The sequence below is a fragment of the Oculina patagonica genome, chromosome 2 (assembly GCF_052425735.1).
Source record: "Oculina patagonica isolate OP01 chromosome 2, crgOcupat, whole genome shotgun sequence".
Classification (NCBI taxonomy): domain Eukaryota; kingdom Metazoa; phylum Cnidaria; class Anthozoa; order Scleractinia; family Oculinidae; genus Oculina; species Oculina patagonica.
This window is the reverse complement of record NC_135759.1, coordinates 40,784,774-40,810,954: the sequence shown is the minus strand read 5'-3', so window position 1 is coordinate 40,810,954 and position 26,181 is coordinate 40,784,774. Positions and strand designations below refer to the sequence as shown.

At 38.5% G+C, this 26,181-nt stretch overlaps 2 protein-coding genes and 1 long non-coding RNA gene across 3 annotated transcripts in view; 2 read left to right on the top strand and 1 right to left on the bottom strand.

The window, feature by feature from the left end:
* LOC144641657 (uncharacterized) overlaps positions 1-26,181 on the bottom strand; it is a 188,607-nt gene that overhangs the window by 122,258 nt on the left and 40,168 nt on the right. The window lies entirely within an intron of this gene.
* LOC144641642 (thyroid hormone-induced protein B-like) lies at positions 3,476-6,811 on the top strand. The gene is made up of 5 exons (XM_078500688.1): positions 3,476-3,519; positions 3,625-3,665; positions 4,174-4,250; positions 4,726-4,863; positions 6,757-6,811. The coding sequence occupies exons 3-5, from the start codon at positions 4,187-4,189 to the stop codon at positions 6,765-6,767; spliced, it is 213 nt and encodes a 70-aa protein (XP_078356814.1). The 5' UTR covers positions 3,476-3,519; positions 3,625-3,665; positions 4,174-4,186; the 3' UTR covers positions 6,768-6,811.
* On the top strand, positions 6,761-25,549 carry LOC144640962 (uncharacterized). Its single transcript, XM_078500026.1, has 23 exons — positions 6,761-6,838; positions 7,508-7,687; positions 8,526-8,858; positions 9,208-9,531; positions 10,490-10,822; positions 11,711-12,034; positions 12,708-12,819; positions 13,872-13,943; positions 14,247-14,318; positions 14,553-14,624; positions 14,719-14,790; positions 15,633-15,704; positions 16,275-16,349; positions 17,935-18,006; positions 18,250-18,321; positions 19,221-19,298; positions 19,547-19,618; positions 20,077-20,154; positions 20,722-20,885; positions 21,692-21,832; positions 22,390-23,819; positions 24,314-24,419; positions 25,223-25,549. The coding sequence occupies exons 3-23, from the start codon at positions 8,603-8,605 to the stop codon at positions 25,498-25,500; spliced, it is 4,275 nt and encodes a 1,424-aa protein (XP_078356152.1). The 5' UTR covers positions 6,761-6,838; positions 7,508-7,687; positions 8,526-8,602; the 3' UTR covers positions 25,501-25,549.

Here is a 26,181-nt window from a genome sequence, read left to right as displayed (position 1 = left end):
AAAATAGTAAGCTTCGCTACGCGAGCCATCGCTGACCTCGTTCCGTAGCGGTGGAGCCTCCGCCAGTGCTGCTAAAGAAAATCTTGATTTAAACACAGGAGAAACAGACACGCGGGGTTCGGATGTATAGGTATTGTTTGATGTACGTTTCTGTGCCATCACAAGTGTCAACCGTCCCCTCCTGGGTCTGTAAGCTTCTTGCCCAGTCGTTGTCGATGCTGCCGTTGCCGACAGTTGTGTCTCTTCAGGGCAGGGTAGCTCTTCACTCTTTGAATATTCTGCATGTTCCTCTGGTTTGACTTTGTATGACGAGGTTGTTGTTTTTTTAACTGGTTGCTGAATTGGCGGAAGTTTAACTGTGTTGTTGGCGCTCTTCATCTTTTGTCGATGAGCCTGACTTGCTTGTGTTTCCCCCAGTGGTCCGCCAATTTCTTTGTCTTCGTCATGATCATGCACAACCTCTTGTGGTTGATACAGAGCCACTGTCATGGTCTTTTTGCTTCTGTTTTCAAGACTTTGAAAGTTGAGGCGTTTGTCTTTACCGTCTCTTGCTACATTCCCCACCGCCTTTTGAAAACCTGAGCTATCACCGACTCGTGAACCGCTAACCTCTGTCCACGGCGATGAAACTTCGGAAAACTCAGGGAAAATTAACCCCGATCTGGACACAGGAATGATGACAGACGCCTGAGATTCCGATTCAGAACTACTTTTAGTTATACGTTTCTTTGCCATGGCATGTTGTAAACTTCCCGCGCTGGGTCTGTTAACCGCTTGCCCGATCGTTGTTGCTGTTGCTCGTCTCCTTCGACTCGACGATTGTGTTATTCTAGAGTTGGGCACCTCTTTATCTTCATAGTATTCTTCAGGAGGGAACGAAAGCGCTCGTTTCTTCTGAAAAAAGTTGCATAGTTCCAGAAGCGAAGGAGTATCTTTGCTAGCTCGCATCCTCAAGTTGTCTCTTTGGTCACTGTTAATAAATGCTCTTTTTCTTATTTCTTGGTAGCTTTTGTACCAATCGCTTCCCTGTTCGGATTCTTTAGATCATTTCCACTGACGTAATAGGAATTACTAGAAACCTTTTATTGCATATTTGTTTAATACCGAAACAAAAAATTTAGTCTATTTATAGGTGGTCAAAAGGGTTAAATACATAAATTTCCATAATACGGCGATATTTTTAGAAAGTAAAATGAAAAACATCCATTTAAGTACATTTCATTGTAATTGAACGAGTTTATGCCAATCGCTTCCCTGCTCGGATTCTTTAGATCATTTCCATTGACGTTAATCGAAACCTTTTATTGCGTATTTGTTTAATACTGAAACAAATAATTTATCCTAATTAAATTGTAAAGCAAAGGTGTTCAATACGCAGCTCTATACAATACAGCAATATTTTTTTAGAAGATAAAATGAAAAACATTCATTTTGTTACAAAAAAGATATAATGCATTTGAATATTCGCAGATGCAAAAATAGTGGAAGGATGCGGCCAGGATGCGTCTCATCTCAACGACTGATGGTTTATTGAACGAAACTGAGCAGTCATAAAACTATGGCAAACACAGTCAGTGTTGCAAGTAGAAGAATTTTATGCCACCTGTAAAAAAATGAATGTGCTGCACACTCCCCATTTATCACGTGTTTGTCTCTATAAAATTGAAAGAAAACCTAAGTATAATAAAATACAGCATGTTCCACACACCATTACCAGCTGTTTTCAGCACCATAGGCAACAACAGCCCATGAAACAATTTCGCTAAAATTTTATCTACTGCGCTCAGAGAGCTTTTTTATTTCTAAAATCAGTGTCTACATTATTTCAAGTTTTGTTCATTTGAAAGTAGGCTTGGATAAATTCCGCTATTAAATTAGCGTTTAGTTTTTTTGCCTGCGGGCAATGCTGGTAAAAATCGAGTGCTCTGCACAAGAATTCTGCTCGATACAGCTGACTTATCCACCGAGACTGCAATGTTGAAGTACTGTCTGAAATGCTGCTGGGTACCGAGTGTACTGAGGGTGGGCGCTTTAATGTATGTTACAAAATGAAAACACGCAAACAACAGTCCGTCGAAAGCAACACAACATTTACTCGAACGTATCTCTTGTCTCACGACCCATAATAATCTCCTTTAGAGGGATCGCATTACACTGGGACAAATCTTTTAACACATTCCCCCAGTAAAATTTACAATTTTACCTTTATAAACTAGTCTACGGGGAGTATCTTGCGGGTACTTTGGGAGTCCCGAACGTGTTCGTTTGGCAGCAATCATGCAATTCCATAATATATAGGTTTAGCCAAGGCTAAAAGCGGAGCTCCACACTTGTTTTCTGGTTGTGATAATACTCTCGTTGAAAATACTGTGCTTGAAATTATTAAACGTATACTACTCAAGAAAGATCCATAGCCGAAATAAATCGTCAACTGCAATCGCAGAAATAATTAGTTACAAAACACTTTACCCTGGACAAAACAAGATTTGAGTCCGCAATTCAATGAAAAACAATAGCCTGGTCAGCGGTAAGCTTAAAAAACACATGACCTCGATGAGTTGTACACCTGAGCCTGCGATATGGAAATTCGATAAGAGATAAGAGAGTTAAAACCTGCCCTGAATGATAACGTGGGCAGCGAAAAACTTTATCTTTACTAGTTTGTACAATTTGTTTTGTGCAAATCGTTATTTCATGGTATTTTATTTTATTATTATTATTTTTTTCATCATCTGTTTTTCGTCATCTGTCAATCCTATTGGTTTCGAATTTAATTTAGTTGAACTTTCATTTTAACGGTTACTTCTAGCTTCTGAAGACGTATGTTGAAACATACGAAACGTCAAGTAAAAGGTCTTTTTTTCCGTAATGTTCATCACCGCAGTCTGCGTGTTATTTTTAGTTAAACATAATTTATTTCCCATCACATTTTTGTCATGTTGAATTACTTCTGAGTCCTGAGAAACGTTTTAATTAGGTTTTAGGTTAGGAAATGTGTTAACAGCACCTGGCACACAAATAATGTTGTTTTCACTGTTTGATCAGTCACGGAGATGGACATAAAGCACTGCTTTATGCTTTATATAAAGAAACTCGCCTTATTGAGCAAAAAATTATTTCTTTCCTTTTGTAACGCACAATGTAATTTAACCGATTTTCAGAGCAATATCTTCCACAAGGACTGACAACATCGAAATGATTTTAAATTACTTCTGAATTTCAGTTTTCCTGCTGATGGAAGCAAAGGCCGTATTCCGTCCATCTGGTGTTGAAGTTTAGTTTTAACGTTTTACACTTCAAAAGGCAGGAATTAAAACTTCATCAATTCTCAATCTGAGACCTCAAGCATGTGCAATTTGGAAATACCCGGGGAGTGACCTTGAAAGATTAAATTATGAAGGTTAACTGAAAAGAAAACTTCCTAAAATTATTGGTTTATAACAAACGAAGATCATAGTCGGTGCAACAAAGAACTGTTTGTTCAAGATTTTACATTTCTGCCGGCCATCAGCGATGCAGGTAGAACATCATGTACTGGCCAATATAGTCATAAAATCTTTAAAATATGTATCTTTTAAGATTTTATTTGACACTGAAATTTGAATTTTTTTCTTTTCATTGCAGGTCACTTCCGTGTTGAACTGGCTTCTTTCTCTTACTTTGTAGTAAGTTCGAAATGTTTTTGTTTTAAAACATTAATTTATAGGCCTGAAACTAATGTGGCCAGTAAAGAAAAGTAAACGAAATTCAAGCAGCCGACTATTGTCGCGTATTTTTCGTTTTCATCATAGAACTGAAATTGTCAAATCAAACTTTACTCCACCAAAAAACTCATAGTAAGTTTTTAAACTGCACAGACGGACGTATATACTAGAATTAGCGTACTTTAAGTTTCTTTCGGATCTTCTCGCCTGATGGAAAAATCCGGCAGCACTGAGAGGAATCCCGGCCTTGCCGTTCTTTTTTACGGATACACAGTGGAAACCGTTGCACGAGAACAACTCACTGCTAGATCAGTCTTAACAAATATTTATTTATTCTTACAAGACGATTCATTAAATGTAAAACGTTACGTTAGGCTTAATGCAACGTTTGTTCTCATATGCAATCTTGGAAAGAAATCAGTATTAGTATCTGTTAACTTTGACAAAATTTCAACCTTCTGTCTTCCAGAAAATACAAGATTATGGCATCGATGTTCAGATTCACATTGCTTGTGATCATTCTACTTCCGGACAACTTTTGTTCACGTAAATATAAACACCTTACTAACCTTATTCGATGGTTTAACAGAAAATATTCGCCGATATTTTACGGAATTACGCAGCATAATTAGCAACGAGTAAAATGTCGTTACGTATTATCTGCCCGAACTATTTAATAAGCCGGGATTTAATTATTATTTCATTTTCCTTGTATTTTAAGATCTTTTTTGTCTGCTTTGGGCGAACATCGATTTGTATTCGCTCTTTTCTAAACTGATCAATCCAGGACACTACAGTGTAGTATCCATATTCTACACGGTGCTTTCTCGTGCAGAATTTGATTGGATCGCTTTCTTTAAATTAAATTCAACACCTTTCTTTTCATTTTTCCTACATCGTTACAAATGAACGAACAGATGTAGGTAGTTAAAGATGCGAGAGAAAATCAAATTTTGTTTAAACGATTATCAGAACTGCAACATGCAGTTGTCTGAGAACATTATCTTTGTTACGTCAACAGAGCAAGTTTCTTGCAACTTTGAATCTGGAATTTGCGGTTGGGAGCAGGAAGACACAGATGACTTCGATTGGACTCGAACCAGTGGTTTAACACCCACCTGGTGGACTGGGCCCGACGAAGATCACACTACAGGAACAGGTATTAAGGAAAATAGGTTAATCATTAGACTACGAGCAGTCCCAATTTTTTTCGCAGAGTCCGTCGAGCTAGCCCCGCCTCCTCCCCCCGCGCGTTCATCTTTTTTCGCTTCAAGCTCGACGGGCTCATTGAAAAAAAATTCTCGCTTCAAGCTGGATGGACTCTGCGAAAAAATGGGGACTGCTCGTAGTCTAGCTAATCATAACAAAATTAAAAATGTAGGCTCAGATGGGACTCGAATCCACGACCTTCCAAAGAGCAGTGGTCATGCAACCCGAAGTTCGTGGGTTCGAGTCCCTCCTGAGGCACTGAATTTTTTCCAGTGGCCAACATTCACAGTGTATCACCTCATTCATTTGTTCCAGTGCAGATGGTTCTAAACTATAAATGAAAGCCATCATTGTCCAGGTTGATTGCCAGTCTTGCAGTCTTGCACTCTATATTCTCGACTTCGTCGATATCTATATTTTGCTTGCTATTACATAAATTATATCAAGGTTTTACAACTTTCCTTAAAACATTCCACTTCTCAGCCATCAAATTGCATCAGACTGCGACAAAAAATGTCTAGCTAATGTCCTGGACCCAGTTGTTTAAGCAAAATTATGATTCCAGTGCTAACTAAAGCTTGCCAGTTGCTCTGGAACTTCCTATTAAGATATTCTGAGTTGGAAACAGCGATTTTGTCCTTTAAGGTCCATATTGACCAATAATGTAGACTTTTATTTAAAGAACTTACAGCTTGTAATGCTCTAAAGAAGAACTAAGCTTTTTAGCCAGCTGGCACACAGCTGTCAGCTCTTAACTCCGTTTTATGTAGCATGAACCGGCTAGGAGTACTGCTACTCCCCCTGGATGGGATGCTGCTCCATCGCAGGTTACTGCCCAGCATTCTGTCAGGTTAACCCTACAATTTGCCGACATCCATTGATACTCCTGGGTGGAAAAGAGGCACTGTGAGAGTCAAGTGCCTTGCCCGGAACACAACTTAATGACCTCTGTCAGGGCTCGAACCCAGAATGCTCATGATCCCGAGTACAGCGCACTGACCATTATTCCATCGCGCCTCCCAGACACGTATCTAATGCCATCCAATAAAAATTGCGTGAGAAAATTTTGTTGTTGTTGTTGTTTACTTCAATTTTCAGAAGCTGGTTTCTACATTTTTATCGAAGCATCAGGCAAATTTCCGGGTGAAAGCGCTCGACTGTCTCATACAAATGTGTCAGGCGACCAGTGCCTGACATTCTTTTATCACATGCTGGGCTTTCATATTGGACAGCTGAACGTTTTGATAAATGATACTGCGGTGATGTCTGTGGCTGGGGAGCAGGGATGGGACTGGGAAATGGCTCAAGTCAAACTGAATGGATCACGAAATAAGGTTAGTTTAAAAAGCAGGAAGAAAAAGACTGCGCCTCTCGAGCGCCCCCGTACCCAGAGTGGACGGTCTGAAGATCAAGCTGTAATATTAGCACACAGTTTAACGATTGCATTACTTTCATTTATATTTATATAATTTAGCTCTAATTTTAGTTCAACCGCTAGAATATAGACCGCAAAACAGTTATTTTTCCTCTCAAATCGTTAAATCGCTTACATTCAAGGCAAGAAGCACCGATCGTCGCGTCCTTTCAGACCTCTAGTTCGAAGACTGCACACGTTCGCAACAAATATATTGAATGGACCTTAAACAAACTTGGCAGACAGGTATTGGTTTGCTTTCGAACTATGTTAATTCTTTCGCCCCATTGATCTATTCGTCTTATGTAGGAGTGTTCAGTAGCGCAGGTCCAAGCATAAAATAATTACATGATCAAGCTGTGATTCTCTATGCTGATTAATTCTCCGTCATTGGTCAACATAACAACTATTTTTGGTGTTATTTTTCAGGTTACTCTTGAGGGTGTGGTCGGGTCGTCCTACCAAGGAGACATTTCAATAGATGACATATTTTTAACAGAAACATGTACAGGTAAAATGTTTTGTTCATAAGAGCAATACTAAGTGATTAACACCGATCTCTCCTTGCAATGTCAACACACTGCTAACCAAAATGCTAAGAGAGTGGTAAACTATACGTAAAACCCCCTTGGAACTGCAGTGTACTTTTCTTCTCACAACATTCACGTGGGTTTTCCAAGTCCTTAACGAAACACCCTGCATGTGAAAAGCCGCCTTCTTCTCTCTTACCTCGCCTGTGGGGCTAATCTAACTGCCAAAAAATACAGATATGTCCAGGATTGAACGCTAACGCCAAAAAATACAGATATGTCCAGGATTGAACGCTAATAATATGCACGTTCCTCATGACAGGCATCACAAAGTGTCCTCATTAATAAAAGTTCACCAAAACACACGAAATTCTGTCTAATATGAAGTAATATGGAAATTTCCAATCAATCAGTCAAACATGGAGTACTTATTAAACAATACTTGCGTCCAATCCTGGACATAAGTGAACAAATATGTCGAAACAGCTCAAAGATGGGCAGAAATTTTATCTTGAATAGCACGAAGATTCACAACTTGAAATGATGCAACGAGCTTTCTTATAGAATAAACTGGAGAACTAAACTTACTCGCCCAAATTTTACATTAAATACAAAGATTTTCCTTTTTCAAAGCGTTTTTATTGTTTTAGCTTCTGAGTGTGTAGACATCGGAACGCCTTCAAATGGTCGTATTAACTGCACCCAAGGCAATGCTGTTGGAAGCACCTGTTATGTTATTTGCGACGCGGGATTTCGGGTCAGCAGTTCTGCGGGTCAAACTTGTCTTATAAATGGAGCCTGGTCCGGGATAAAACCATCATGTGATTTGTGTGAGTTGGGTTAATTAAAAGGATCAGTTTACTGACTCACACGAATAAACAGAAAGTATATCAAGTATATCAGCATTTTTTTTTTATAAAGTAACGACAATTTTACGTCTGAAATTATTAACCTTGTGTTTAATTAACTGAACATTTTCGGTGTACAGTCGAGAAACATCTTCGGACCTCTCTCGGCAAGCTTTTGCCATCTTCCATTTTATGAAAAATGATCGGAAACTTCGTATGGCCTAGTAGAGTACATGTTTTATGTCATAAGGCTATTTACCGAGGTGTACATCACTTGTTTTTGAACCGAATATGTACCGAGCTATACATCACTTGTTAAATTAGATATAACTTCCTTGTTATACTGGCTTTACTAGCTTCCTTAACTTGTTTTACCAGCGTGAAGGATATACCATCACAGAATAGCCATTACCACTAACAAGTTTTCTTTCCAAACTCCAAAAGCATGTAAACAGGTTACTGAAAATGAAGATGAATTTTTCAACAATGACACGAGCATGGGACAAAGAAAATTCTGAGTCCCCGAGAGGAATCGAACCCATGGCCTCCCAGATACCGGTTGGGCGCTCTAATCAACTGAGCTATGAGAGACTCGTTGTGAGCTGGGCCATTTACTAGGTTGATATGTGACACGCTTCCTGCATACTACTAGGATCAGCAATGTCGAAATCATCAAGTGTGTAGTAAATAATAAAGATGGTAAAATTTTTTGAAAATTTCATCTTCATTACTTATTACCGAGCTTAAAATTTTACCATCTTTATTATCTACTAGGTTACTGTAAACTTGTACTCTCTGTTTCGTTTAATTGTTGATTTAGTACGTGTCAGGTTGTCAGATGGGGTTTCTCCTAACCAAGGCCGTGTAGAAGTGTTTGATGAAGGTGAATGGCAAAGCATGTGTGGGTTAGGATGGAGCAATACAGAGGCTACAGTCGTGTGTCGAACGCTTGGTTTTCCTCCTGCAACTGGGGCACCTTCTAGATCAGCATTTGGCCCTGGAAGTCTGTCACTGTGGCTGCATGAATTTTCCTGCGATGGCACTGAAAACCAGTTAACGGAGTGTCCTATGGATACAGTCTTCTCGTTTGACGACATGTGGTTCTTTTGTGACAGCAGCAATGAAGCAGGCGTTGTTTGTGGAACCCCGAATGGTATGCATTATTTTTTATCCTTTTATGTCCCTCATGTTGACGCCCATTTTGCATCTAAGATGTACCCCCAGGGTTGAGATGTAAGTGTGATCCTCTTTATGGGGTCGGAATAGTAATCATTTGGCAGAAGGAGTTTTGCCTTTCAGGTATAAGAGGGATATTATTAATTACAATTATTAGAAACAAGCAAGAACAGACAAGGGTAAATAATTTTTTAAACCTCGAAAAAAATGATAGCCTTTCTGACTAGCATACTTGTAATTTCTTGATCACTTTTCCCTCCAAGTGCTACTTTTTGTTGGGCAGCTTTAGTTATATTTTACTGATGTAAACAAAAATCTGATTCAAGTCACAGCGCGTTTGTCTGGTGGAGGAGCGTCTAACCAGGGAAGGGTCGAACTGAATGTTAACGGTCTCTGGGGGACAGTGGCCGATCGAGAATGGGACAACAAAGATGGCAACGTCGTCTGTCGAATGCTTGGCCTCCCGCCTGCCTCCGGTACCCCTCATGGGGCTTTGTTTGGGCAGGGATCTGGAATAGTTTGGCTATCACACGTAGACTGCTTAGGGAACGAAACGTCTTTAGCTATGTGTGGCAATTATGGCGGCTGGGGAACTGACAGCTCCACTGAGCACGCGAATGACGCGGGCGTGATATGTGGGGAACCAGTTGGTAAGTTTTATCTAATATTTTTCCCCGCCCGCGATTGGTCTGAACGTGTCACGTGATACGGCCAAAACTAGGGAATATCAGTTGTTATTAAAAACTAGCTATGGTATATTGCAATTCCCGCGTTTTGATTGGTTAACAGGCAATGGTATATGAGCTCATATACCTTGACCACAAATATAATAGCCAAAACGCGTCAACGAAAACAGCTGGGAGCTCAAATACTGCAATTCTTTGGGCGTTTTGTAATAAAACAGTACGCGCCTCGTTGGCTATCTACCATCTCATATCCAACACGGGCTCGTGCAATAATTGTTAAATATCCCCAAGTGACATTTCCCAGTTTTCGAGCTTTGCGATTTACGTTTTTGCGTTTAGTTTTCACGCCGATTTAATTGTTAAATTGAATAGAACGGAGCATTTTGAATAGACCAACATGTTTTTATGCCAACAGAGTCACTTTGACGTTTCAAAGTTTAAGAAAAGGCCTCACAAAATGAGCGGCCTTGGGTAAAAATATTTGAAGGGTTATAAACACAAAAACCTCCATTTGGCTTCAAAAATGTTTTCCGATATTGTTCGTTGGCCGCATTATCTGTTCCTCGAAGATCACAGTTTTCCTCTAGCTTCTCGCTTCACGTAAAAGATAGTTTTCGCGGACAAATATTAAATGGAGGTTATTTTTTATATAGGTGGAGGATACATGTATACAGAGTAACAGGGAAGCAGAGTTATTAAGCGACCTATTATAAGCATAGCGGCTCGTGGATCTACAACACTTCTACAACACTTGACAATGTTATGACACAATTTATCATCAATAAATAATAGGACAGACGCATAAAAAACTGACGTCAATTTGTTAAGTTTTATACACCATAGGTCGCAAACTTTTCTATTCACTAAGTTTTATTGCCCAAACCTTCACTAATCGTTTTTCTCTTTGCTACAACGTCTGCAGCTCAGTTGCGGTTAGTTGATAGTCTAACAGGCTCGGTCAATGACGGCCGTGTTGAGCTGGGTATTGGCGGAGTCTGGAGAGGAGTATGTTCCAATAAGTGGGACATTCGCGATGCTACAGTGGTTTGTAAAATGCTTGGATTGCCGCCGGCATCGGTAGCACAGGGAGAAGCCGTATTTGGTAATTCCGGTGACGAGCCCTGGCTTGGAGATTTGGAGTGTCATGGTTACGAGTCCAGTATAGTAGAGTGCCGGCATGGAGGATGGGGAACGGCAAACAGATTCTTTTGCAACGGAAAGTCGGATGCAGGTGTTATATGTGGCCCACCTTCCAGTAAGTGATTGTAATTTACTCATAGGGAATCGAATTCCTCGGATAGTGTTTTTACAACGTAAAACGTTAATTGAAGGCGTTTCTTCTGCTCAGTGGTTACCATAAGTTACGTACCCCCGCCCCCTCCCTGGTAGAACGGGGGCGGTGTGGATGAACCCCTCCCCAAAGGTTTTCGGTTTATTAGTACTCAGCGCAAGATGACATAATTTTTTGTTGGCTGTGACGTCATGGACGTCATTACAGCCGCCATCTTGGATGCCACTATTTCCTTTATTTTCCAGAAAATAACAGAAAATGATACAAAATCAAGTCAAAATGCTAATGGATGTACAATTAAACCAACTGTACAACTTGTGAAAATATTGGACACAATTAAGAATTTTGTCAAAAATGACCATTTTTGGTTACACATGCTTGGGGAACGTCAATAATCATGGACTTACATTTGGCATATGAAAAATTTTCGCAAGGGATAAGCGAACGGCTACTGAACGTTTCAGCATCGTTGGGTTAATAACGTTTTCAAAATTACGAAAAAAAACTCGAGAGAGTCATGCACCCCTTCTCGTACGTCCGAGTGTTAAATGTAATGAAACATACTGTTGTTACACCTGAAATGCAGATTATATATTCGTTCTTATCTTGAAATGGCAACCTAATGATCAACATTGCAAGTATGGGAGAAATCTTGCTGAGAACCATTGAATGGAAGACTGGAATAAGTTTAATTCATTTGAACAAAGCAAAAATTTCCTTTAGCCATACATACTAACTAACAAGCTAACAAACTACAAAAGGAAAAATAATTTTAAGTTCTTATTGGTGGTTTGAAGATCAGATACTAGCTTTCCTGTACTTTGTTTTCGTGTTCCTTTCACACTTTTTTAGTTAACGTTCGATTGAACGGGATCAACTCCTCGAATCAAATTGGTCGAGTGGAATTCTCGTTGAATGGAGTCTGGGGTACAATATGTGGTGACACTTGGAACATCCGCAATGCGCATGTTATCTGTCGTATGATGGGGCTTCCACCTGCAACTGCCGCTTTGGGGTCAGCGGTGTTCGGTCGAGGCGAGGGAGTGATATGGCTGGATACCTTGAATTGCACTGGAAATGAAAACTCCATTCTGGAATGTGAACATGGAGAATTTGGAAATGTTAGGCTCTGTAGCCATTATTCGGATAGTGGTGTAATGTGTGGAAAAGTTCCATGTAAGTTAGTAATGTTTAGATTGCTAATAAAAGGAAGGACTATTGTAAATTTTTATTATAGGTGCAAGCGAGGTCTACTTTTTCTTGTGTTTTTTTTTATCTTAGAAATACAAGAGAGTACACCGAGAGTACAGTTGAACTGACAAGATCAGGAAATGAAAGCTACCGCGATACAATATTTACCCTTACAATGCATTTACATAAAAAAAAGCACTAGGTTACATTGCCATTAAAGATGTGGCTATTGTTTATCGTGAATTAAGATATGAATAGTTAAATCAGATAAATAGATAGAAATACTTAGGGTAGATAAGCAATACTTCTAATTGTTTAATATAAGGGAACTGACACAGATGGGCCATCTTGCTTCTTCAATCCTTTAGACTTGAAAGAAGGGCTGGGTCGGTAATGTGATCTTGCCGGAGTTTTATCTCGGTTTCCGTGGCATTAATCGATTAGGAGTATTTCTACTTCCCCCTGAATGGGATGTTAGTCCATGGCGAGGTTACCTCCTATCGCACTGTGAGAGTAAAGTGTCATGACAAAGAACACAACACAGTTATCCCTGGCCAAGGCTTGAACCCGGGCCGCTCGACTAAAAGTGCAGCACACTAACTATTAGTCCACTGCATCTGCCTTATCTCGTAATACTTAAAAAAAAATTCCTGTTTAGTTTGTCCAAAAGGATGCAGCTGCTACACAAAAGATTTATTTTATACCGTCAATTGTTCAAGCATTGAGCTTTCTTCCGCGCAGATATTTATTCCAAACTACACAAGATTTCTGTGAGTGTCGTTTAGTTCTGCATTCCTTGTCTGTAATTTACTCCTAGATCACCGAGACGTTTTGTTACGCCTTCTATTCATCAAGTTGTAGTCCTTTGACAACTTTAATAGGAATTTATACACCCTAGATGGACCTACAAGTATAGTTGTATCCTAAAGGGCAAAGACCCAAAGCTGTACTGCCTTCGGGATAAATGATAAATGTTCAACCTCAAACGAATGTTTTTGCCACGATGTAGGCCTCACAGTAATAGTTAGTTGTTAGGAAGAAAAACACCAGCAGATTAACAACAAACCGAAAAAAATGGTTACAACTGAGGAAGATTTACTCAGATTACCGACATAAAACGGCATCACTGCTCTTTGAAGCGTACCGTAATTGATCTAATAAACGCCCACTCTCAAATAAACGCCTCGTATCTAATAAACGCCCCCCCTGAAGTGTAAAGTTTGTATTAGACGCCCCAATCTTATTAACGCCCGTGTCTAATAGACGCCCCGGCCCCTCCAAGGATCGCCTCAAAAACCAACGTAACGCTCTATAGAGTAAAATCGCGCATTTTATTTAGTTTCTTGCTTGATTCGAACATCGAAGAGGCCATTGACACCAACATGAAAATTCAAGACCCTAACACATATGGAAACTACGAATTGTTGACCAATTTTGTTAAAAATCACCATGCAAGTGTTGAAGCGATAAACAAGTGATATTATTGTGATGCCATCAATAAATTTAGATCTCAACTTGTGGACTGGAAAACCAACTAAAAATTGTTGACTCCCTTCTTCCTTAAACAAAAATTGTCTTTATATCTCCATCTTGATATACGATGCATCAGGTGCATTTCACATACGAGAAGACCTGTTAACCAATTTTAGTACTTTTTACCGAAGAGGATTAAAATCCGAGTGACAGTGTCCCTTTTAAAGGAAATGGAGAAAGTAGTCATATGGTCTCTAAGTCCCTTACGAAATGTTAAGCTGTAAATCTGAGGGTTTAACTTTATTTCATTTTTCATTTCTCATTATTTAATTAATTTTACAATGTCTAGATATCTAGATGGTAATTACATAAAGAAGATCTCAAGTGGAACCTTTTCAAGTCTCGGTTTCCTCGGAAAACTGTAAATATGACGTGAAAGCGTTAAATTTCTCAAACTCAGTCACATTTCCAAACGCCTCAAAGGTCGTCCAAAAAAACTAATGTCATATTCAGTTCAAATCTGTCCTCTGTGTTTGGAAACGTAATCGCGTGTTTAAAATTTGATCATGCCATACCGGTATTACGTTTAAGGAGCAAACAATAGATATACATAAAAAATGACTTATACTGACAAATTAATATTGGTAAAGTGTTTTTTAAGAGGGTATGCATTGTATCACTCATTAAGTTACTATTTTCATTTTTGCCATTTATTCAATTCCAGGTTTTTAAACAAAAGTGCTGTCCAAGAAATTGAACAAAGCGCATTCCTCCATGCAGGAAACATCCGGGCTTTGTGAGTCAGCAGCTCTTTTTTGTCTAAGTTAATTCCGCGAAATAAAATACCTTTCCCACATTTCATTTAGTGCGTTAAAACAAAGCACCAGAATGAGGTTGGGGTGGTACATTTTCACACATTTATTGTATTTTTTCCACCCTAACCTCTACACGTCGCCATTGTTTAATGGAATGCAGAAAAAGTCTAACATGCGAAACAACTTCTGTTTTTATTCCTTTATTGTTTCTAAAGGAATCTTAAGAAAAACAAGTTAACGATAATTCATAGAGGGATGTTCGTGGGTCTAACTTCCTTGCAAGAACTGTAAGTAAAAAATGCTCCTGGAGCGTTGTAATTTTAAGACCTAGACTTTAAATCTAAATTAAAATTAAATTTGATGTTGTGTTTTTGTTTTCAGAGATCTCGAACAAAATTTAATCTCGAAAATTGAGGAGGATGCTTTTTTGTGGCTGGATAAGTTGGCTTATTTGTGAGCTTCACTGTCTAAATTGAAGTATCCAACTATTTAATAAAAAAAAATTATTTAAGATATAGTTATCGGTAAAATTTATCGCCGTTTTCTTTTTTATAAGAAAGAATTCGCATTTTCTTCAATTTATCATGGTTACACGATTTGCTTAATCACGGGTATGATTTCAGATCGAATTGGACGACCCACATTTTCAATCAGTAAAAACTATCACAATTTTTTTTTACTATAACCATCGCTAAAATAAGTCGTTTTTAACTCAGTTGCACAAGGAAAAAATCCATTTACATTGTACACCGTTTTGCAATAATGTTTTCATAGACCAAAGAAAAAATGAAAAAGGCAAATAGGAATTCATTAGACATATAAATAAAGTACATTCTCGGAATATAATTAATTTGAAAGCAAGCAGCACTTATAATAACAGTTAATAATAACAGTTTTTGGAATTTTCTTTTCCTTATAATAATCCTGTGCACGTAACATGAGTTTCTTGTGAATGATGAAACTTTTAGAAAAGATTAAGCTTATTTTAATTAGCTTTAACTTAAATCTTCATGTGAACCTAACATAAATTAAACATAAATTAAAATTCCTGTTTGTTTTTTTTTTTTTTTTTTTTTTTTTTTTTTTTTTTAAAAAAGGTGTCCGAACATTTTAAAAAAGAGTTTTTTTAATTAATTTCATTGGTCGTTTCGAATATTTTAGGATCGAATTTTAAATCGGTCTCGTGCTTCGGGGGCCGATTTGTATAAAAACCCGATTACTCCCTGAATTTTACTCCACTCAATTCACTTATTATTACTAAAAAACTATTATTTTCGTTTCGTAAACTGAATCAGATCATTAACCGGAAACTTACTACGAAAGATAACAAACACAGCATTGGGTCAGTTGAAGGATTTGTCTTTCCTGTGAGTACAAAGTCTGTTTATTATTAAGAGGCTTTAACTGTCGTGTTAGCTTACATAAAATCTTTGTTAATGTTGGTTATGGGCGTTATAATTGACGGTTATATATTAAAAAAATTGGGACTTAAATAATCCAACTCGTGAATTATTTACAATAGCTAAACGCACTATTTTCTCTATGAAAAGGGGTTGTTATTTTTCTCTTCAAACGGGGTTTGCTTCGCAAACATTATGTTACATAATTATAGCAATAAAAACACAAAAGTTGAGTGATTTGCACAATAAATTAATTAATTAAGTACAGTCAAACAACAACAGATGCACAAAATTTCCGCGAGGGATGAATAATTAAAGCTTTTGAACGTTTCAGCATCATAGAGTAAATCCCCTTTTCAAAATTGCAAGAAGCCTCGATAGGGGTAACATCCCATGCCCACCCCCCCCCCCCCCCTTGTTAGTCTGAAGGTTAATATCACCAACATAAATTGTCCAAATCAATCACTTTCGGTGGTTCAGACGCAGATAAGTCACTAATCAGTTAATGCTTTTGTCGTCGACGTTTTTTCGATTAAGGTCTCTACGCAACAATGGACTTGACCTAGAATCGTCTGTGCCGGATATGGACAAATTGTCAATAGCAACTAGCTTGTAAGTATTCAACATCTTGAGGAGTACTCCTGATAGTGCATGGACTATACGGGAAGGTCTTCACTCGAAATGGGTGCCTTTTTCAGGCTTAATTTTGCCGGATTTAGTGTTTCCTGAATATGGTTTAGACGGAATTAATCAGAAAATCGAGTAATATTAATTTTAATTAGACAAAAATCGAGTACCAGAATAATTTAAATCCTACTGCGTTATTTTCTTCCCTTTTAAAAGCTAAAGATGTAATTATCCGTGATAACACCAACAACAATTTCTTATCAGAGCCTGAGAAAATCAATTTCGAAGTTCACGAGAACCATGTCAACTATAGGTAAAATCGTACTTGAAGCGATTCAGTGGAATTCAGTTAAACTTCGAAATTTCTTTTCGATGTTTGTTGTTGTTAGAAATGATTACGATAATTGAAACAGAAGTTTGCAATAAGATGTAAATAATTTTATTAAATTATATTCGAAGTTCTGGTTCTCTCTTTAAAGAGTACGGCGCAATAAATAATGCTATACTATATATGCCATGCTATGCTTCTATGCTATTCTATACTATGGTTTGCTTTGCTCTGCTCTGCTCTGCTATGCTATGCTATGCTATGCTTTGCTATGCTTTGCTATGCTTTGCTATGCTTGCTATGCTTTGCTATGCTTTGCTATGCTTTGCTATGCTTTGCTATGCTTTGCTATGCTTTGCTATGCTTTGCTATGCTTTGCTATGCTTTGCTATGCTATTCTATGCAATGCTATGCTATGCTATGCTATGCTATGCTATGCCATGCCATGCTATGCTATGCTATGCTATGCTATGCTATGCTATGCTATGCTATGCTATGCTATGCTATGCTATGCTATGCTATGCTATGCTATGTTTTGCTATGCTATGCTATGCTATGCTATGCCATGCTATTTTATGCTATGCTATGCTATGCTATGCTATGCTATGCTATGCTATGCTATGCTATGCTATGCTATGCTATGCTATGCTATGCTATGTTTTGCTATGCTATGCTATGCTATGCTATGCCATGCTATTTTATGCTATGCTATGCTATGCCATGCTATTTTATGCTATGCTATGCTATGCTATGCTATGCTATTTTATGCTATGCTATGCTATGCTATGCTATGCTATGCTATGCTATGCTATGCCATGCTATGCTATGCTATGCTATGCTATGCTATGCTATGCTATGTTTTGCTATGCTATGCTATGCTATGCTATGCTATGCTATGCTATGCTATGCTATGCTATGCTATGCTATGCTATGCTATGCTATGCTATGCTATGCTATGCTATGCTATGCTATTTAGAGAGAAAGCCATATCAGCTCTAGGTGGTTTTGTACTCTTTCCCTTCCTATTGGAATTTGTGTGTTTTGGCTGACAAGCAATTTTACACTTCTTTTTTTCTCAAAACGTAATGACTAGTTACTGTGAAATGCCCTAAAGGATAAAGAACATGCTTTGCAAGTACCTTAGTTTTGATTTAAAAGTTAAGAAAGCAATTCAAACAACTTTCCCTTATGATGTAATAAAATTGGAATGAGCTTTTCACTGTTTTTGATGTTATGTTTCAGGGATCTTTCCCGGAATCGTATAAAGCGAATAGAGAAGAGCATTTTTCTTTACATGCACTTTTTGAACATGCTGTAAGTTATAAATGCAGGGTGTCATACCATCTGCTTACACGTTCATTAGTTTTCGCATTTCGTCCCTCTACAAGGCACTAGTCAATAAAGATCAACTCCTGATCACCTTTGGCCAGTGGTGCAATTGAAAACACATTGATGTTTTGTAACGAATATCATTAGAAAAAATTCATGCACTAAAGCCAGCAGCCTTAGGTTTATTAGAATTTTATTTTCTCTATTAACGTTTTTGTTCCGCTGCAGATCTTTATCACTTAACGAAATCACGTATATTGACAACGAAGCTTTTCGGTACAAATTTGACCTCAGATACCTGTAAGAAACAATGGCTTTTTCATGTCTTAAAACAGCTTTTAGAGATCATGTAAAGGTTCTTGACATAGCATGCACATCTGTAAATCCATAACCTGGCATCTTTACATTTTCCTCGCCTGAAGCTCCACAGTTAAAATTTTGACGAACAACGTGGTGGTAGGGAAGGCTAAGAAATTTCGACAAGAGATTTTACTCTGTGATACTGACATTTAACGCATGTTCAGTTATCGCAAAAATTTCGATTTGCATCTGTTTATTCGCGGTTCTTGGCGTTGCCGTGCAACCGAGGTTTGGGATGTAGATTAGCCAATTTTCAGGAACAGTTCTCCGTTTGATTTTTTATTATTATTATTATTATTGGAGTATTTGTCAGTTTTCTATTGTTTTGAAATAACTTTTTATCGATTAATGCAATTTTTCTGACGTCATAATAAGAAAATAGTAACATCTAAGATGGCAGATTTTATTATCTGATATGACGTCATTTGACATAATTTTCAACAGCAAACTATTTTCTTTGAAAAACGCTATTCCATATTTACGTAGCCATCTTTTATTACTGAACAAGTTACTTGCAAACTACTAAAGGTACACTGCTTCCATGGTGTCTGAAAGTAATGAAAACCGAAAGGGGGTTCAACACCGCATCGCAAAACTGCAGAATTAGAAAGAAGCCTTACATCTATATCTGAAAATAAATTGAATCGTAAATATATTTCCTCAAGACCTATTTCAGTTCTGCATCAACATTTAATTTAGTTGATAAGGTCTAAACGGAAATCGCAGTAACTGTTAAAAATTTTGGGAATCAGGTCCAAAAAGATGAAAAGGAGAAAATGTCAATTTCTTCAAAACTTTAAAATTTGGCATAATATTTCTTTGTTATTGTATTGTTTCAGATTTCTAGATAGAAATCGAATTCGTAATATTACCAGATATCACTTTTCATGGCTGGGTTCGGAATATCTGGAGATTCTGTAAGATCATTTTTTGCTTCAATGACACGCTTAGAACAAGGCCATATTATTTCAGGTGTAGTCTCCATTCCTGCAAAGAAACGGGGACCCGAAGGGAACAAAAAATGCCAGAAACTGTACACCTTGATAAAGAGTAAATTCTCCTCAGAAAATTATAGAAGATGTAAGAAACCGAGTAGGGAGAATCTTGATGCTAATATTAGCGTCAATGTGATTTGTTATTAATGCTAACATATTCTTTTCCTTAGAATCCTTTCAGGAAATCCGCTTCAAGTTATCGAGAAAGGTGCATTTGACAGAACTTGGGGATTACGAACCTTGTAAGCGTTTCAACCTAGCAACTAGTTACGGTGTTTAAACTGAACTTCAAGTTATTCTCTCAAAACGAGGGAGGTGCAGTTTTACTTTGATTTTGTTTGACAAAAAGGTATCGCTGCTTGCTTTGTCACAAAATAAAGTAGCTGGTAAATAAAAACTAAACAAAATAGACATCATTTGGTAAAACAATTCCCACAACGCAGTTTTATTTACACATGAATCCCAAAAACTTCCTACTAACTCGAACCTTCTTTGATTCACCTTCAAGTCATTATCTTACTTATTTGTCCCTCGATGACTAGAACCCATCGATACCTAGTACATTTTCCGATTGTCCTTGAAACTCTTGAAGGTTTCAATAATCAGTGATTATTGAGACGCAACTGTAATCAGCATCAGGTCACGTGCGTTAACCATTTTCAGCAACATTAATTTGTTTCTGTTTGCTTTTTGGCTTCAGAATCTTAGTCGACACAGAATTAAAGACTGTACAACTAAGTTTGTTTTCCATGCTACCTTACCTGGAAGACATCGTAATGTACGTTTATAACTAAAAAACTAAATAAGGGACCGGCCATAAATTAGAGGGGGGGTTGGTGCAAACATGGGGAGGGCTACTGTTTTTCATGCAAGCACAAAAGGGAGGGTCAAACAATTTGGTGCATGTCATTAAGGGGGGGGGGGCATTATTTTTTACACAAAGTTGCTGGGGTCAAGGAGTCAATCTAGAATCTTTTTCTCTTTTTGTCACTCTTCTGTAAATATGAAATAGAAAACATTCTTTATTTGATGACTGTAGAATATTAACATGGGTTTTAATAACACTTCTGGGTCCTATGTCTAAATTCCCTCCTGAATTGAACAAACAGTAAATTGTCAAAATAAATATAAATATATTTTTCTTACCATTAATAACTGGTTTCTTGAAGTGATGTAAACTAGTTATACTTAACAGCTTGATAATGATCATTGCTCTAGATCTGATTCACCTTTACTTCCAGTACTTTCACTTTGATGGTCTTCTGTGATAGAAAGTTTCCCATTTCTATTGCATCTGGGATAAGATAAGACACACTCTAATGTTTTCAAATGCCTGTTTTTTAAGCTTGCCCTCGCTTACCAGTCCGGCTTCTTTGATAGTGGAATATCCAGCAAATGAATTCCTGGAAGAGACCGGTTATACCTGTACATTACGAAGTCCGTACGTATGTACACCCTGCAGCTATGGCACGTACAAAACGGAAGAGGGATGCACATCGTGCCCACCCGGTACAACATTAACCTATTGCTTAATAATTTATTTGCGATTTTGTCCTTGGTTTTTTCAATGTGTCTTTGTTTTAAGTGAGGCGCGGTGGCCTTATGGTTGACGCGCTGGACTCTGGATCGAGCGGTCCGAGCTCAAGCCCAACCAGGGTCACAGCGTTGTGTTTTTGGGCTAAACACTTTACTTTCATAGTGCCCCTCCGTGTATAAATAGGGCAAAATTAATGCTGGTGTAGCCTGGGGATGGACTGACATCCTATCCAGTGGGGAGAAGAAGTACTCCCAGTCGCTTAATGCTACGGAAACTAAGATAAGCTCAGGCCTGATGGGCCTCTAGGGCAGAACGCTAAATTTTCCTACGTCTACAGGGAATTTGTTTTATTATTTAAATTAGAAATAAAAAGACAAAAAACGTGAACAGAATTCAGTCGATTTCTTTTAATACGGACACCAAAAAGACAGGGGAAAGGGCCCTTATAATGGAGGTGTCCGTATTACAAAGGTTAAGTTGTTTTTGCTGAATTTTGCTCTTTTGGAGAAAGTGAACTGTCTGTAGTAGGGAGGTGTCTATAACGCGAAGTTTGATTGTACTTGAGTTGCAGCTGCTAAAAATGAGTGATAACGACTCACTGTTAGAAGAGGTTGTCTTTATCCAGTGTCACTGAAGAGGAAGTGCTAATTGCTAGAGAAATAATCCGTTTCTTGCTTTGTTTGATTTGTCGTCGTGGTATATGTTTATCGTGACATTTTAATTGCCACGTTACACGTGGCTCACATTTTTAACGAATCTTACTTATTTTTCAAATTAGGAGGGTTCTATCAGAACGCTTTGGCCCAGAAAGGAATAATCTCTCATGGAACAGGTTGCAAAACGTGTCCTCCTGGAACCTACGTGGATCCTTTAAGAGCCCCCGGAAAAGCAGAGTCAGACTGTTCGGCGTGTCCAAAAGGTAATTACACTATCATTTTGCCTTGACATTTATCAATGAGTGGCTAGCTAGATTGCAATTTACTTTCCACTGGTGTAAACTATTTTTATTATCCTATGGGACAAATTAACCATATAACAAGTCTTGAAAGCTGTCCGAGCATAGAAGAATAAGAATTACTGAGGAAGAAATATAAAGTTCATAGTTTGGTGTTTGGTGTGCGAAATACGCTGTTGACAATAAAAAGTTGAACTTTTCCGTCTTCACGTATAACGTGAAGTAACATTCAACGCAAAACCCTTCAGTCAAATCGCCCAAATTCGGCATTCTGAGGCTTAATAACGACAAAAGACATCAGCTGAGGTAAGTTTACGTTTATTTTGACCTTTAACATGGACATTACTCTAAATAAGTTTACGATAATAAGACCCTTTCAAAATCCCTATACATTTCTTTATATTTTGAACATACAAACAGTCACGCCGCTTGTATGGGCCCCCTGTGTTGAGTCATCATTTCCATGTATTAAAGTAAACTATAAATTTTACTGCAAGTAAGTGTTTCTGTTTATTCGACAGGAACGAATCTAACAGTCTTTGCAGGATTCAGAGCATGCTTTTGTCTCTTGGGACATTATCGCCTGGATCGGTACGGCGCATGCGTCGTTTGTCCTCGAGGTTACGACTGTATGAATGGCACTGTAACACTAAGCAGTGGGTTTTACTGGAGGTGGTCAGATAATCTCACTAAACAGATGTACATTGAATTCAGAGACAATCTAAAGATAACTGACAATTCGTTTAACTTAAGTTTAATAAAATCTTCCACTTTGTTGCCTACATCCTACGCGTGTCCAGTGGCTGATTCGTGCCTGGGACGCATGGATTCTACTTGTTCTCAGGGCTACAAAGGCTCGCTCTGCGGCGTGTGCGATCAAGGTTATTTTAAATTGTTAACCAAATGCCAAAGATGTCCATCTCTGCCTTGGATTGCTGTTCAGTTTGTCGTTGTCTTTGTCCTTGTCTTCCTTGTGGCATTTCTTACTCTCAGAGACAAAAAGAAAGACGAAAACGCTCAAAGATCTGTCGCAGATATTTTACTTGCGAGGTTCAAAATAGTGATCAGTTTCTACCAAGTGACGTCTGGAACATTAAACGCTTTCTCGTACGTCAAATGGCCTGAAGCTATGATGAGTATCGGGAACTACGCAGGGATGTTACAGCTCAACCTTTTTCAAATTGTACCTGTCCACTGCCTTAGCAACTCACTGAAAATCGACTCTTATATCACGTTACTTATGTTGGTCGCCTTTAACTTGGCCTCGGTAGCCATCCCAATAGCTTACTATCAGGGTAAAAAGTTCCTTCTGTATCGCCGAGGTAAGATGTCAGTTCGAGAACAACGTCATGTCACAGAGCTCACAAAGGAACGTTGCTACCGGAGTGCTTTCCTGTTACTCTTCGTTACATACCCAGCGACTTGTTCCCAGATCTTCACCATGCTGCCCCAGACATGCCATGAGATTTGCAGCGAGGACAGAAACAGTGGGTGCGAATCTTTCCTCAAGGCGGATCTCTCTGTGAAGTGCCATGATGACTTGTACAATCGGTTTGTTGGATTCTCGTACCTTCTCACTATCTACCCAGTGGCCTTTCCCCTCGTCACTCTCCTGATCCTATGGAAATGTCTTCCCAAGTCAGGAAAAGGTAACAGGCGTAAAGAACTCGGCCCATTGACGAGAGGGCTGAGATTCTTCTACGAAAACTACTCGGAGAGCTGTTGGTTCTGGGAGATTGTGGAATTGGCGCGCAAGGTGTTACTGACTTCAGCACTTTTACTGACGGACGCCCAGAGTCGTACCTACATTGGCTCTGCCGCAATCGTCTCTGGTCTTTACACAGTGTTGTTTGCGTGCTACAAGCCGATAAAGGATTCATCCGAGCACTGGCTTCAACTGATTTCTCTCATGGCCTCCTCTGTTAACTTCACAGTGGGCATGCTGCTTAAGGTACGTATGAAAACATCTACGATTCCTTTCCTATTTTTTATCACAATTACAATTACAGCCTTCGATATATTCAGTCAGCAAACTAGCCGAGCCCAGAGGATTGCTATAAAATATCAGTAATGAGCCAGCCTTGTTATTGGCCCAGCCGTCTGCTGATTGGGACACCGATCGGGACATGAGCCCACCCCTTCCGAATATTCCTAAACTTTTCAATTCACAGAACACTGTACATCATATAGAATTAAGTTTGCACAAGTAAATTCACAAGTAAGGGGAAGAATAGATTTAATAAAAGTGCCTTTCTCACAATACATCCCTCATCGGTCTTCAAGTCGTTTCTTTTAGCCCATCTCCCAAGGTAGTAACAGGGTATTTATTGTGCTAGCCCTGTTACCCCAATAACCTCTCTCCTCGTATTACCGAAAACGATTTCGATCCATTAGTTTACCAGAGTATTTGTAATTTTTCTTAGTCGTATATTGCATGTGTTTCAGATTCCAGATGAGGTTATTTCCTCAGCAGTTACCAAAGAGGTAGACGATGTTTTGATCACCGTTCTGCTTGTGGCAGCCAACATACTAGTTATCGCTGTAATAGCAGGTATGATGAGCGACTAATTTCTCCACAAAATCAAGACTACAGATTTAGAGAATGAAACAACCAATCGTTATGCAAGAGAAATATAATGATTTAAAAGAATAAATATGTGTAATTAAATCAATCTCTTCACAAGTGCTAGATATACGAACTGTATGAAGAGTTAGGACGGCTTTCGATTGAATGTCGAAGGTAGTCGCATGCTTTTGCGTTAGTTTGGCTTTGCTTAGCTCTGTAGGTTTAAAAGGTCGTGCAACGTGTTCTATCCACTAAGAGCAGCCTTTTTCAGCCAATCAGGTACAAAACCTAAAACAATCTGGTAGTACCGGTTGCATGTTTTTCCCGTGCTTGACATGGGTTACTTGTTTTACCGCGCTTGGCACGGGTTGCTTGTTTTTCCCGTGCTTAGCACAGACTACGTGTTTGTCCGCGCTTGGCGCGGGTTACTTGTTTTTCCTCGTTTACACGGGTTGCAAGTCTCCCTGCAAGTTCTGGTTGGAACATTGTTTTATCAGTTGTGTTTGTTCTGGTTGCCTAGATGTGATAACCTGCTTTTGGTAAAGCTGTCAAAAAAAGTCGCTCTAATTGCGCACAACTAAAGCCAATTGAAGTAAAATTATACAGGCATTTATACAATCATTAATGACTGTCTGAGCTTGCTAGGATTACCTCAAATTACGTGCAATTTAATTTCACTCGTACAAAAAAAGATTGATTTAAGTTGGATTTTTTTTGTGCATCCCACTTTTCCAAGTATAATGCGAGTTTTATACTGCGATTCTCATTTTTTTTCTTTCCATTTCCAGTGCAGTACTTGGCGACCCTTGGTCGAAAGATCTGGGAGATGCGTCGAAATCCTCAGTGCAGCGCAGACTGCTGTCTGTCGCTTTTACTCACACTGCAGGAGGTCGGAGACATGGCTACGTCGACTGAGCAACCGCAATTACACCAAGAAACCTTCAGCGTGGATTTAGCTGTTTCGGAATTAGCAACAGCTACTGCTGACAGAGAGGAATTATCAGACAATGACGCAACGCTAGACGATAAAGCCAAAGGTGGTCATACCAGTAGCAAAAGGAAATAAATGAAACAGCTAAGATATCACCCACCGATCATGCCGATTGTAGATCACTACTGTCCTGTACAGCTACGCTCACCCTAAAGACTGACTCTACCAAAGAACTACTAGTAGATGTAAACTGAAGCATGAGTTACCTGCATCTGTTAATGAACTTGCTTTCTTCCTGATTTTCACCTTGTAATAAGATGCAGTTTGATTATTATTATCGCTTGTAATTTGTAGATTTCAGTTACGATCGCTTGTAATTGATAATTGCTGGAGTTCCTAGGTGCCACTAATCGGAAATGGTTTGCATCATCAACATTACGATCGTTTAGATGGAATTAAGGTGGCCCGAACCCATTTATTTACGTGATGGTTGCATTTTTGAATCGCGCTTTTTGGCAGGAAAGATTTCACCGATTTCTTCGAATTTTTGCGTCCCGAATGAAAAATGTTCGAATTTAAGGAAAATGGCATTCGTTTTTTAATCGGAATAAAATCTTTCGAGATTTGAACATATTTTCAAAATCTAATTTTTTACCAAAAATGTCCATAAATTTAAAACCCGACTACAGATTTCTCCTAAACTTTAGCAAATAAGCCTCAGAGCTCTCAATATCGCTCAATAAACAAGTTGAGTCAAAACTTTACTTTATCCTGATCCATGGTCCATGGTACGTGTATGGTACAGATAGGTATTTA